The following is a 15,452-nucleotide window of genomic DNA, read 5'->3' as shown; positions in this document are numbered from 1 at the left end:
TAGATGACATTAAATCAGGAGTCGAGACAAATAACCCAAAAGAAATAGTTGCAATATATTATTTCCTTAGGCCTATAAAAGTTGCCTTGAATTTAACAGTTATAGCCACATAGCTCTTTTAAAGCAAATGCGAATATTTAAAACTCCTAAGGGAGCTTGCTTTCACCAATACTTTCAACAGTATATGTTTTGAGTTAATTTGGTCTAGCATTGGTAAAATAAAAGATTGGTCTGTCTTCAATCTAACAATTACAGTATAACACTTGTAACTCTGTATTTGCAAAATCAAAAGGGAGACTACTTAATCCAATCAACTCAACAGCCCAATACTCCAATTACAGTCATTTCAGAATACTCAAGACATTGCTCATTATGTGAAATTGTGCTTCTGATATGATGGTTAAAGCCCTGTTTATTTGGAATAGCAAACACAAAAAAAAATAGAAAGGAAATGTTCTTCATCCATTTCAAATATTCCAGACTTTAAACATAAAAATTATCGAAGCTCACTCTAGCTTTTGTACTTCATGAACAGCAGATGGACAATGACATACTATAATGTGCCCTTTGTATGAAGGGTGTATAAAAATACTGCCATTATAGCTTTTTTTTTTGAACATGTATATATACTAGATTTGCTGACTACACTATTGTGTATGGAAACAATTAATGCTGATACATATATATACACTGTTGGTTTTCCCGTTTGAATGGTTTAACACTAGTAATTTTGGGGCCCTTTTAACTTGCTGTTTGGTGTGAGCCAAGGCTCTGTGTTGAAGGTCGTACATTGACATATAATGGTTTACTTTTTTTAAATTGTTATTTGGATGGAGAGTTGTCTCATTGGCACTCATACCACATCTTCCTATATCTATGAATATCCACTAATCTAAACAAGAACACATTTTTCATAAAAACATTTATAAATATTTATGAATTAGACGAAGGATAATAGAAGATTTAACAATTTATCAGCACCAAGTGATAATAGACAGATTGTCATAAGGCCTTCAACAATATATAATAGACAGATTGTCATAATGCCTTCAACAATAGACCACCGACTACATTATTTGGGTTTTATGAAACGTAAACTTGACATCCTCATGCTTTTGAGGGTCAATAGCTTCGACTTAACAACAGATGCCACTTGAGAAGCAATCAACTATAAACCCCTTTCTAAATACTTGGATTTGTAGCTTCGCTTTAGTTTTATGTGCTGTTATATCTTCTTTATGTTTTGTAAAAATATGTAGTTTAAAAACAACTGTTATTGCTTTAAAAGAGTGGCAAAACATTCCAAAGGGATATCCAATATCTTAAATTAAAAATAATAAAACTAACAGTACGAATTTTCTTGCACCAGATGTGCATTTCGACAATACATGTCTCTTCAGTGATGCTCATGGCCAAAATATTTGAAATCCAAAGCTTATATAACAGATGAAGAGCTATAATGCAAAAGGTCCAAAAAGTATAGCCAAATCCGTGAAAGTAATCCGAGCTTTGCATGAGGGAGATACATTCCTTAATTTATAATAATTTCTAACATTTTGTAACAGCAAATTTAATAACACAAAAAAATCCGTATGTTAATGCAAGTACCTAAGTACTGGCTACTGGGCTGGTTATGCCCTCGGGGACTAATAGTCCACCAGCAGAGGCAGCGACCCAGTGGTAGTAATAAAATTAACGTTACCAATTCCCCCCCCCAAAAAAAAAAATGACAAACAAACAGTAGTATACAAAACAACAGTATATTAAGATAAACACAAACCAACCAAAAACTGGGGGTAATCTCATGTGCTTCATAAATGTAAGCAGATCCTGCTACATGATTGGCACCTGTCATGTTGCTAAATTTAGTACAAACCCGATTAACAAATCTTATTCGGTAAAAGTGGACAGAAATGATGCTATGACATCTGTGAAACAGATATTCCAAAATGGTAAACCAACTCGCCATGTCATCTATAAAATCACGAAAGGATGATTTGAAATTTACGATTTAGAACTCTCAGTTTAATAGCTTCCTTGTGATTAACTCTCTATCAAGGAAATCATGATAGGAAATACAAGCTCTGATATAATTTACCATCTCCGTATGCATATGCGGATGGAATTTGTCTACATAGAAATTGAGAAGCTGAAATCATCTCTTCTGTCGTAAATTGTAGTTTTCAACCGACCCTGATTGTCAGTCTCTAGATGAATGGCATGATTTGAGACATACTGAACTGTATTTGTTGAACTCTTTGTCTCAAGTTTGAAGGGATACATGCGTTCAACATTGTCACACAATTTTGAATTAGTTAGTGAGAGAGCATCTATCTAGTGGAAATTAAAATTGAAGAATACTGCTATCTTCTTTTCATCCTTCCTGAAAAGTTCGTGTTTGAAGTCAGCATCACTTTAAACCATGTAATAAGGTAAACAAAAATTTCAATGACATGCATGTTTTGAAATATATAAAAAAAACATTTGATTTACCAATCCTGGTAAGATCACTTATCGACAAGAGTTTTTAACAAGCTACTCAACTGGGGTCAATTGTGGAGCAATAACTGTTTACCACTGAGCTGCCGTTTATTACCCTTTTAGGAGAAGTTGTGTTGCAATTTTCTATTTCTGTTTAGTGTTGCTCAATCTAAGTATTTTGTAAAGTATTTCCCAATCTCTACGATGTGAGCGTTGGCCAATCTATAGTTTTAGCACTCATGTTTGTATTTTCTTTCGTCTATGTTACCTTTACTTCATTGTATTCTTTTGTATTGCCCCTTTGTTTCTTTATACCTTGTTGAAGTTGCAGAATTCACTTTTCTTCCTGTTTATCAGGATATGCAGGGAAATTAAATAGCTAATTTACTTTATTCACATCTAATGTCTAACTCAATTTCCTCGAAGGGTAAAGACAGCTGTTTTCCCATACCAGCCGTCTTTAATACCTATAAATTGTAATACTCCAGGTGCATATTTTGACTATTTGAACCTCTGTTGTGATGCCAGAGGCCAGAAAGAAAGAAAAAAACAAGACAGAAAAGAAAATGACAAAAGAGATGACTTGGAATTTTTAAATCTTTTTGACTGTTTAAAATGACGATCTTTTTCAAAATTTAAAGTTCGTCTTTTCCAAACAATAGCGTTTCACTATCAACGTGTATGTTCATATTTTTAAGATATTCTTTGGTTATGATATAAGTGGCTTGCTATAAATTAATGGATGACAACAGCAGAACCACAGGAGCATTTGGTATCATTCACTACAAGTCTCCTATAATAATCATCATTTAGGAAATGGCACTAGTGTCTAAGCCTTGGAATGCAGTATATAAAAAAAATTGGACCCGTCACTGTAATATGCCGGAGATCAAAATGATTACCCTTTTTTCCGTTAAGTTTAGTGTTCAACCTGTTACATTTTTAATAAGAGGTAGAATAACAGAAATACCGATCTTTCACAAAACTCAAAATGGAAAGTCCTTTTACAAATGGCTAAATCAAAAACCCAAACAAATGGAAAACTACTCATAATCTTGACTTAATACAGGCATTTTTCCATGTAGAAAATGATTAATTAACTTGGTTTTATAGCTAACTGAACCTCTCACTTGATCGCAGTTGTGTAAAATTCCGTTATATTGACAAGAACGTGTGAGCAAAACAAATAGACATAATAGGTAAACGGTGTCAAAAACCATCAAACCAGTTTCTGTAATAACAATATGCACAATTCAGCTGACTACAGTTTTCACTTGGTTTGTATATCAAACATGGATATACGACATTTAATTTCAGTAAACTACTATTGCCACTTTCTTAAAGGCGCGTTCCGTGCGAGTAACCTTAAAAGTGTTTTATTGTAAAATGATAAAATGCTAGTACTTCTAAATATCAGACAAGAAGAAACGGTATGTTTACCTGTCGAATAATTAGTCAATACATCAATATTAAGGCATGTAAAACAGGATGGATCAAGGTGAACACTTTCAGTTGATATCAAGCTTTAATTAGAAAGATTTTTTTAAAATTCATGGTTACTACAGGGTTTCAACTCTTTGACTACCATTTAATTTAAATTTCGATTCCTTCATCAATGTCAACCATTGGATTATCCTTGTAGAAGTTCCCATTTCTGCATGATAAAATCCTTATCCCATCTTGGACACGTGGACAACCTTTTATTTTCACCTCTGGGTTTGGTTATTTTTAGGCTTACAGAATAATTGATAATGCTTTTTGTACGTAGCATTGTTTCAGTTTCCAGTGTTCATACCAATCTTCATCGTCACCTGGATCCATCATGACTTACCTAGTTTTATTCTCAGTTATTTTGTATTTAATTTCACAATTTGTATTATTTTCACGTTTGTTTATATCATGATCAACATATTTTTTAATTATTATTGAAAATATTTCATTGTTTTTAGAATTGAATTGGTAGTTTGTTACTTATTGTATAAACTTATGACAAGTTATTTACTTTAAAAATAGATCATAAACTTTCTTAGTATCCATCCTTTAATCTGTTTAGTTCATCTCAGTTGACCTTGCATACCCGTAGCCAGGTAAAACAAATAAGCACTGTTTAAGTCAATGTTCTGTTTTCGAATTGTGACTGTTAAAGTTGAGTTTGTGAGTCCAACAAACCCCCCTTTGGAAATTCCTGGCTACGGGCCTGCCTTGTCCAGATATTGTCAGTAAATTACAGTTGTGTTTCCTGTCTTCTATATATTAAACTTTAACTTCCATGTCTACATAACTGTAACACATTTTCGAATAGACAGAAAAAACATTAAAGTCATTTCTTATAATTTTATTTTAAATTCCATTTTAAACCGTAGACAATTATGTAAAAATGTTGATGACATCACGGTCACATGATTAAATTATGTCTATGGGCTGATAACAAAATAACCTCAGCCAATCAGAAGACATGTTACATCCAAAATTAAATTATTTTGGCATAAGCACCATTTTTTTTACAGTAAATCATGCTAAATTTATACTTAAGATTTGGGGTTATTATTCTCTCTATATTTCCAAGAAAAACTATGGCAAGGTGGTCAGTGTTGCCATTCTTGATCAACAGCAGACTTACCCTTTTTTCGGCTTGATTTTAATAATAATTATAAGAAAACTTGGAACTTTGATGAATAAAATAAAGAAATTCTTCTGAGGGAAATTTGCCTGTGTACATGTGTTCTCATTTAGAAGGCTAACCTTTCATTTATGTCAATTATAATATTAACACAGTGTTTCGCTTGTTTTGTTCATTGCTGAGGTGGTTTACAAAGAAAATTTGTGGCAGTTTTAAAAAAAAATGTATTTGATAACTAAAAGTTGCTTATATTAAGTATCTGATGTTTATGAAAAACTACTCTACCTTATCATTTGTGTGTTTATGAATGTTATCAACATTCCTGGTCTATTAATCAGAAAATTGATGTAATACATGTTCTATGACTGAAACCTAAAATTTGATTCTATTTTACAACTTAATTGCTTGAATTTAAGTGGTTTAATGATATCAAAAGAGATTAAATAAATACAAATTTAGTTGTTAAATTTGTGTAAGTATTATTAGAGGGATAATTTATTCAGATAAATAATGAAGGTCGGGAATATCGATTTCTTGTAAAAATATGAAAAAACAAAGTCCTTTTAAAAAGTTTAAGGAAAGAAAGCAAGTTTATGTGGTTTCCTATATATGTCATGTTTGTTTACATGTTGGTGTACCTTGTACATGAAACAAGCTACATATTTGTACTTCACTTCAAATAACAACAATCCATCATTGTCCCTAAAAACTGATTTGAAATCTTTAATAATATACACAAATAGATTTGTCAATTTTAAATAACTGTTGAAATAATACACAAGTATAAAAAGCTGTTTGTTTGTAAGATGGTGCAAATTCTGTAACAAGTTGATTGGGGATACATTTATCCTTCTTTTTAACTTTGTACTTCAAAGTTTGGCTTTATAAATATTTTGATTTGAGCCTCACTGATGAGTCTTGTAGAGACGAAACGTGCGTCTGGCATACTAAATTATTATCCTGGTACCTTTGATAACTATTATAACCATATTTGTTATTGCCTTTTGATTCCATTGACTTTGATGTAATATTATCTCCCTTTATAAAACAGTGATATTGTAATACATAGCAAATACCCATTCAATTTTTTTTGGTTAAAACATTGCAATAATATTGATTAATATTAATTTTGATTTAAACAGGTTTAGACCAAAATATAGGTATAACTATTGTAAATTTGTTTGATTTTCCTACCCTATATATATCATGTATATTATGAAACTGGATCTCAACCATTGAAATAAGACAATAAGGCTATTTTCATTATGCTCAGTAAAAGCAATGGTATTTTTATAAATAATCTTTTGGTAACCATGCTAACAGTGGGGTGGAATTCACCAGTTGATCCTATTTTGCCCACTTAAATTATGAAAGGACATTATTATTTATTGAGCACAGTAAAAAATCAGAATGCAAATCATGAAATATGATATACTTGTTAAATATCCATTTTCTGATATTTTTTAGCAATCATAGTTATGATAGTTGATCAAATCTGCAACTTCTTTTCAAAAATATGGCTCCATTAAAGGCATGATGCATATTTTTAACATTATGAATAGATTGTTTTCTCAAAGGTTCTCATGAATTATATGATTATGAGATAATTTTTGGGTTAATTAGATCATAAGGAAATATTTAGTTTAGTACAGGAAGCAAACAACCAAAGAACAAAAAAGTTTAAACATTGAATAAAAATAAATTGTAAATGAGGAAATATTTTTTTTATAAAACACCATTTTAAAATCATAATAATTTAAGCATGGATCAAGAGGAGTATTTTCATGCTGACTTACCTCCAGATTTATTTGAGGTAATTAAATTATTTTTAATTGCTTTTTAAAATGAGATCAGTTCAATTTGAGTACTTGTCATTATAATAATTGATCAAATGTTGTTGAAGTTTGAGTACAAATGTATTTGTCATTTTTTTAACTAATCAAATGTTGTTAAAGTTGAGTATTTGTAATGTTGGAGGCTTCTATAAAAATTGCCTGTAGGTGCTTAGGTTGTCACACAATATAAAAAAGCATTGGTTTTGATAGGCACATCTTTTTTTCTGTGTCATTGTAAAGAGTTGTTAAAGCAATGGTAAGAACTGTTGTATTAGACTAATATATAATTCTGGAAACTTTTTATTGGAACGAGTGAACCATTGTGTGTATTTAAGCTGTCCTTCCAGTAAGTCACTTCTGGTTATCCTGTAGAATAAGCTCATTATCTAAAATGACCATTATACATGTTATATGTTGTAAGCGTAGCTGTCAGTAGACTCTCATGGGAAATTAATTAAGGTTGAATTTCTGTCCAAATTAGTAGTTGTAATGTATTTTGTCCTGGAAATCAGTAAAGTGTCATGATTGATTTAGATTGTCCTTGTCTGAACAAAAACTCCCTGCAACCCTTTCACAAGAAGAATTTTGACCCAAACAGATGGTCTTATTAATCCTGCTGGACATCTATATTATGTTAGCACCATTATCACGTTACAGCTGTTATCCTATTGCTAGCAAGTTAAAGGTTTGGTTAGCTTACTTCTTTGTTTGTATTTAGAGTTTGCACAAGCAATGACTTCTGCAAACAGATTTTATATAAGTAGATGGAGTTAAACCTGTATGTGTATCTGGGTGAATTTGATTATTTTATAATGATCAATTAAATCTAAATATAATGTTTACAAGTTTTAAAACCTTTTTATATTATTTTTGGATGTCAATCTTATTGGCATTGTATGAGCAAACATTTATACAAACAAACCAAGCAAGGCAACCAAACCTTGATCTTGCTAAAATTAGGATATGAGCTTTAAAGTTAGTTTGGACGAATAAAACTACCTTTAAATTAACAAAATAAAAGAAGAGAGTTAAATGTTCTTTCATCATGTCTAAATTTGCTACCATTGGTGTTTTACCTACAAAATCTTTAATTACTGAACATGTTATATATAGGAATAAAAGAAGATATTAGTTTATAAATGTAAAAAAAAAAATACAGCAACCTACGCTATAGGTCAAAGAGAAAGTAGAAAAGTATCTGGTTTTAAAAGTCCAAAAATACTTTAACTGTTTGCTACAATCTAGGATTTGTTTAGTCTTACTATACAAATCTATGCTACAACATTAACTGATTATATTTTAGAGACTTCATTTATCTGACAGTGTAGTTAGATATTAACCTAAATTATCAAAACAGAAAATCTATAACCTACCAATACCCACTTATAAATGTTATAAGAGGATTTTTATGCTTGTTAATAATCTATAATTTGAACAAAATAATACATCAGTGATTTAATAAGCATCATATCTTATGATCAATCACTATTGTCCGACTGATTGATGGAGTGAACCAATCTTAAGGATTGAATTAACCGTCTACATCAACCTTTCATTATAACTCTTCCTCAGGATTGGATTTTCTTGTTACCAACAAAGAAACAGTTTTTAGTACTAGAAATTTATATTTGATTAAATACAGACATGAAAATGCTGTAGTTTCCTTATTGTCATTGTGTTTCAAGTTCTAATTTAATAATTTTTCAATGTACAGTTAATTAAACTTAAATTGTTTTTAAGCACTAGTTTCATTGCAGGATAAAGATAAAGTCGCATGTACCTTTTTTAAAATGGGTCTCATTTTGATGTGTTTCAGGAAAAGAATCTATTTAATTGATTTCTTTGATTTTCATGACATTTGAAAGAATTAGTTAAAGCAATCAAGTTTAATTTCTAACATTTTACTGGAATTGTATTTACAAATGTACATTTGTTCAAAACTTTAAAATCCAATAACCATATTACATTTACTTGGTATCTCAGAAATGTCGTTTTGCAATCTTCAGACAAGGAAGTAATAATCAGCATCTCTTATTGAATTATTTCAGCCTAAGGCAGCCCCTATGAGGACACTCAATCTGAACGGTCATGTTGGTTTTGACAGCCTCCCAGACCAATTGGTCAACAAGTCAATTAGTGGAGGTTTCTGTTTTAATATCCTATGTCTTGGTGAGTATAATGTAAAGGGTCTTTTTGTAAGTTTTCACACACTTATAAAAGCTAATCTGAACATGCTGAAAGACCATATATTTTGGGGGCTTATTTTATTTCTGAGATTTTGCCATGCCTTTGACTAAGTCATGCCTTTTCCAAAAATATCAAGTTGAAGGGAACCCTTAATGTTAAGTGAAATGTATTTGGTGTGCCTTTGAAATAAATTTATAAGCTAAAGGAAAAAAAAACCATAGCCCCTCATTTCTAAGGTGATTACATAAGCCATATCTTATCAGTCATGGTTCATTGAATTTGAAAATTTTGCATAGGTTACATGTCAAAGGGTTGCTGTTTATATTTCGACATTTGTATTAATACTTTCAAAATAGCATACAGGCAAGACACATTTCTGTATAAACAGTTTATTGTATGTTGTCCATATGATAGTAGGGGAGCATGTCTGTCTTGTACACAGTTAGTTTCTGGTCAATGTAGGTTTACCACCAAATCGGGTCCCATCAACTTTGAACTTAGTACACATGACCATTATGATTTTAACTTTTCAGTCTTTTATGACACCATTAGGGTTTCTACATAAATGTTACATATCTAAATCACTAAACAGAGAACTGTAATATTTTACTGATATCTATTTTTAGGAGAGACAGGTATTGGAAAGTCCACCATGATGGATACTCTCTTTAATACTCACTTCGACTCTACACCTAGTACACATGATTTACCTGGTGTAAAACTGAAGGCCAGCACATACGATAAGAATCCAAGTACAAATCAAACAGATGAAAATAAAATCAAATCACATGCATGTGGTAAGAAAAATTGAATTTTTAAAGTGGTTATAAATAGGTATAGATTGAGATTTATTGATACAAATGTACATGCAGACAATATCAAATTGTAGAATGAAACAAAGTATAAATGAATTTCAAAAATATTACATCTAAAATAGTTTAATCTGCTGTAATATTTGTTGACATTGTAGGGATACAAAATGTGTCAGTTTGTCTGTTGGATTCTGGAAGAAACAAATTCTTCCAATATATTAATTTAGTTTTTGCACATTATTTATACTAACTGTCATGTGCGTTGATCATGTGACATTTCTGATGACTTAAGGTGGTACCCAACACTTTCACTAAAATCAATTTGGCTCGTTTAATTTTCATAAAATTTTGACAATGTATTTACTTTGACAAAAATATAAAAATTTCAAAAATTTTGAACCAACCGTTTTGTCAGAAAAATTACACTGGTTATATAGCAGTTTGACAAACAACAATTTTGATCATTGAGAAGCTTGATATTCCCTTTACAACACAACGTATTTAAAACATTTAGCTGACTTTACAGAGTTATCTCCCTGTAGTGTTAGGTACCACCTTAATACCATATAAATGATCAAAAAAATGACCACTGCATTTTCATATTATTACAGAATTACAAGAAAGCAATGTGAGACTGAAGTTGACCATCTGTGACAGTGTTGGTTTTGGGGACCAAATAAACAAAGAAGACAGGTACAAATGTACATTAATAATGTTGTTTACAATGTTGTCACAACAACCAACAGGCTACCACATGACCATTCACCTTATTGCTATTTGTCCACCATTACTGGACATCACAAAGGTTCCCTTTAAATTTTGAAGTCATAATACAAAATATCTGACACCACAATCATGACAATGGAAAAGTGAGTGCTGTCTGACATCTATAGTTCAAGCCGAGCAGATTCTCTAGTCAAAAGGGTCAGATTTCTTAAAGTGATAAGGAGTATTGAGGCAGTGAAGAAGAAATTCAATTTAAAAAAAAGAAACACATGATTAGAATAGTTTCATAAATTTTAAAGCTTTGTTTGAAATTATAATTATGTCTTTATTATGGTAAAGATATAAATGTAACATCATTATTCAATCGTATGAGGCAGAGACAACCGAATATTTGTGAGTTTTATGGAGTTTCCCCTTTACACAACAAACCTCAGTAATGACAGCAACTATTTGTTATCTCTCATATTTAAAGATGAAGCATAATAATTGTTTTTTACCTATCAAAATACTAGATTTGCTCGTTCTCATGAACAGTCCCCTATATAAATTGAAAAAATACAAACTTTTTTTTAAAGTATTGAGATGTTTAACAATCAATCCTCATTGTTCTAACTTATTTGATCTCAAGAGAAAACTTAAATAATAGTTTATTTCCCCTTTCAGCTGGAAGCCATTAGTTGATTACATAGACAGCCAGTTTGAAGTATATCTACAGGAGGAGCTTAAGATCAAAAGATCTCTTCATAACTTCCATGACACTCGTATCCATGCCTGTCTCTACTTTATTGCACCAACAGGTCACTCGTAAGTAATAAAATACCTTTATTTTGTAATAATTCTTCATTGCTCTAGTAAATCATAGGAAAGACAACTAAAAATTTGATTTCTTTGCTTGTTTGTACTTTAATGCATTGAGTATAAGTACAATGAAGTATATTCTATACTACTTATATTTAGACTTGAAATAATGATGATAGTTGGATATCTAGCTGTGCTGGCCACAGTTGTTTGTAACATAATGATGGAATTTGTCTTTGACCAGATGTAAACATATGATGTAAATTATGCACATGAAAACAAGTTGATGTCAAACATATTGACATTATTCAAAAGTACTACACATATATTCTTGTGTGTTTAAATTTCGATGTACAGATACATATTTGAAAGTTAAAGTTTTTATTAAATAATAACTCCAAATTTACAAATAGATAAATCAAACTTATTGGAGTAAATTTAATAATTGTCTTTGATTTCTTTTTTTATATTATGTCAATGGTATTTTTTCAGACTGAAAGCATTGGATCTTGTAACAATGAAGAAATTAGACAGTAAAGTGAACATTATCCCAGTGATAGCTAAGGCTGATACCATCACTAAAGCTGAACTACAGAAGTTTAAAGCTAAGATCATGACAGAACTGATGTCTAATGGAGTACAGATATACCAGTTCCCTACTGATGATGAAACTGTAGCTGATACTAACAAAGTTATGAATGTAGGTATTGTATATTTAGCTTTAGAACTGAAAATAGTGAAGCAATCACATTACTTGATAAAATATAACTTTAAATGCCTGCAACTGCTTAATTGTAAATTAAGAGTTTTTTGTGTGTATTATATATTACCATTGTTGAAAATGGACTTATGTGAAATTGTTACTGCAGGTTCATGAAATGGTGCAAACAAATAATGCTATCAATATCTAAGATGTGAATTTTTATGTTTGCCAAACCTAAATGTTCACAATTTTCATTACAGTAAGAACATTTCAAAATATCTGAATTTACAATAATACTCATGTACATGATTTAAGAAATTTAAATTTATAATTTTTTTTAGTGAACAATATTATAGAAAAGAACGTTTTGTGATATTTAACATTGACTAAAATATTTAAGAAAAAAGTTATTAAATTGAACTTACGGGTGATAAATGCTCTTCAATACATAGAAAACCTCAGCAACAGACTATTTCATGAATATTTACCTTTATTTTAGTCTCATTTACCCTTTGCTGTAGTAGGCAGTAGTGATGAAATAAAACTTGGAAACAAGATGGTTAAAGCTAGACAGTATCCATGGGGAACAGTACAAGGTATGTTCATTTCTAATTATTAAGAAGAGGTATTGTACCAATAAGGAGATGCAGTTTGTTGTAGGGGATCTGAGATGTATTGTGATCTATAGTTGGGATGTCGAAGATATTTAAAAAAAAAAAAAATGTTTTTAGGTGTAAATATATACATGTAATTTGAATTTTTCTATGTGGTCAAGGACAAGTTCATGTTAAATATTAATGCAATTTTACATGTTTATCACGATTTCAATAAGTCTACAATGCAAGTATGACTTTTATTAGTTATGTTTGATATTTATGGAATTATATATCTGAATTTATTTTATATGTGCATTGAAATTCATATCTTTTTTACAGTTGAAAATGAAAATCATTGTGATTTTGTCAAACTGAGAGAAATGTTGATCAGAACAAATATGGAGGACCTAAGAGAGAGCACCCATAAAACTCATTATGAACTGTACAGAAGGAACAAACTACAGGATATGGGTTTCTCAGAATCAGAATCTCAAAGGTTAGTTTCAATTCATTCCTTAAGATTGTTATCAAATGAAGACGATAAATAACCAATTTGCCTATTTCTTTTAAATATGATGCAAAAATAAATATTTAATTTTCGGAACATTGCAGATTTTAGTAAAGCTGATTATTTGATTAAAAAATTCAAACCAAATAAAATATATTTATTGATGAAACCTGGAATAATAATAGATATTTATTTATCACTCAATTCAACAGAAAATGTGCTGGAATTCAAGTAACTGTGTATAGATTGTTTAGTTATAAGGTTATTTTCTCACAGTCAGCCTTATGCATACATTTTAAAATTTAGAGGAATCCATTGGTTTTTTTTTGTTTAATATTTGTTTTTATTTTGTGTAATAATAACTTTCACTGGATACAAATTAGTCAACATATTTTTGAAATATCTTAAAATTTAACAGCAAGTCTTACTTGTGAACCTTTCAATTTACAGTCTGTCTGAAACATATGAACTGAAAAGACAACAACACTTAACTGAACTGAGCAGGAAAGAAGAAGAGATGAGACAAGCTTTCGTTATCAGAGTGAAAGAAAAGGAAGCTCACCTAAAAGACACAGAAAAGGAGGTAATAAAAGCATATAAATGTCAAGTTACCTTACAAATAACTTTTATGTGCTGAGTAGTCTATTATAGTACTTCATCAACTAGCCTGCCAACACTGAGGTTGTGAGTGCCTTGGATTGCAAATTTTATCTGTGTTTTTTGCTAGGCATTATAATTTCCTCCACCAATAAAAACTTGCCACCAAAAATACTTTACAGTGCTTAAAGTGCAGTTAATCACCAAAATTAATCAATCATGTGCCCTGCTGTTGTTAGAATGTCTTCATCCTTTTTGTTTATCACAATAAAGTCGATACACTTGAAACTCTAAATTGATATAATATTAATGTCTCATGATCATCAATTTATTTGATAATGAAAAGAATTATCATAATAGCACATTTATTTTATTTAGATACTTTTAGGAATGGCATGAGATTTGGAAACCACTTTTTATATAAAAAAAAAACAACAGAAAAGAGATACCAAGAGGACACTAAAAACTTATCAAATTAAAAAAAGTTTCTGTTTATATTTAATACATTACAAGGCCAGACATGTTACTGTATTAAAAAAAAAAATGTTAAATGATATTTTTTTTTCAGCTGCACGACAGGTTTGATGCATTGAAGAAGAAACATGCAGAAGAAAAGAAGAAATTAGAGGACAGTAGGAAGAGATTAGAGGATGAAGTAAATGCTTTCAATGACAGAAAGGTGGCCTACCAACAGCACTCATCTACCCTGGGCAAGAAAGGAAAACGATAAACATTAAATTACAATACAAATTATAGTACTGCCAAAATTGACAAGTTACTGATATTATTGGTACAGATACAAAAGACTTCAATAAGTTGTAGTTTAAAGTCTCTTAAGTTATTATGAAGTTGGCATAGATGGCAATATTCTGAATTGAAGTAAACTTTAAACAGGGTTTTTGTTTAAGGAGGGATTTCTTCTTCTTCTTCTATTTTTAGAGTTAGAAAAAAGAAATGTATTACAGGGCAAGAATTGTTAACATTTTTTTGCTTTCACTTAGAAATTTGAATTTAGAAAAGAATCTTTGATGGATTGAGCATTTCCCAGATTTAGGCTGCTTAATGAAGTTTTACTTGTGCAATTAAGGAAACCAAATCACGGTACTAAAGTCTTGCCATTAGATCAATTACAAAGCAATCATGATTGTATTGTTTCATTAGAACATTAAAATGTTATCCACCACATAGTATTTCAGCATTGATATTGTACTTATATTTTAAATGTTAGTTAGATATAAGTAGTCTTCATGTATTATTTTATTCCTTATACTCTGATGTATATTTGAACTTATTTTCTATACATTTTTTACTATTTAAATCACTGACCCTAGGCAAAAAATGACCAAATTAAACTTTCATGAACAAATAATTTCAGGGGGGATAACTCTAAATCTTCTGTTAAAAAAAATTAATTGAAAACATGTTTGGTTTAAAAAGGAGAGTGCATAATTTAACACTTTTACATGTGTCATTCTCAAAGGCAAAATCAAATTGTTTTTATTGAATCTCAGTTTCTAATTTATGTGCTGTCTTTTGTTTAAAGTGTATACATGATGCTATCTAGATGGTATAGCATAATAATATTATTT

General features: G+C 30.3%; 1 protein-coding gene across 1 annotated transcript; it reads left to right on the top strand.

Annotated features, from left to right (window-relative positions):
* Positions 1-6,821: 6,821 nt before the first annotated feature.
* LOC134696399 (septin-11-like) lies at positions 6,822-15,116 on the top strand. Its single transcript, XM_063558166.1, has 10 exons — positions 6,822-6,914; positions 8,985-9,105; positions 9,750-9,920; positions 10,547-10,628; positions 11,325-11,465; positions 11,952-12,159; positions 12,662-12,758; positions 13,098-13,254; positions 13,717-13,849; positions 14,432-15,116. Exons 1-10 carry the CDS (start codon positions 6,864-6,866, stop codon positions 14,591-14,593), a joined length of 1,323 nt encoding a protein of 440 aa, XP_063414236.1. The 5' UTR covers positions 6,822-6,863; the 3' UTR covers positions 14,594-15,116.
* The last annotated feature ends 336 nt before the right edge of the window (positions 15,117-15,452 follow it).

This window comes from Mytilus trossulus, chromosome 14, assembly GCF_036588685.1.
Source record: "Mytilus trossulus isolate FHL-02 chromosome 14, PNRI_Mtr1.1.1.hap1, whole genome shotgun sequence".
NCBI classification, from domain to species: Eukaryota; Metazoa; Mollusca; class Bivalvia; order Mytilida; family Mytilidae; genus Mytilus; species Mytilus trossulus.
The sequence above is the reverse complement of the archived record's forward strand: the minus strand, read 5'-3'. Positions and strand labels throughout refer to the sequence as shown.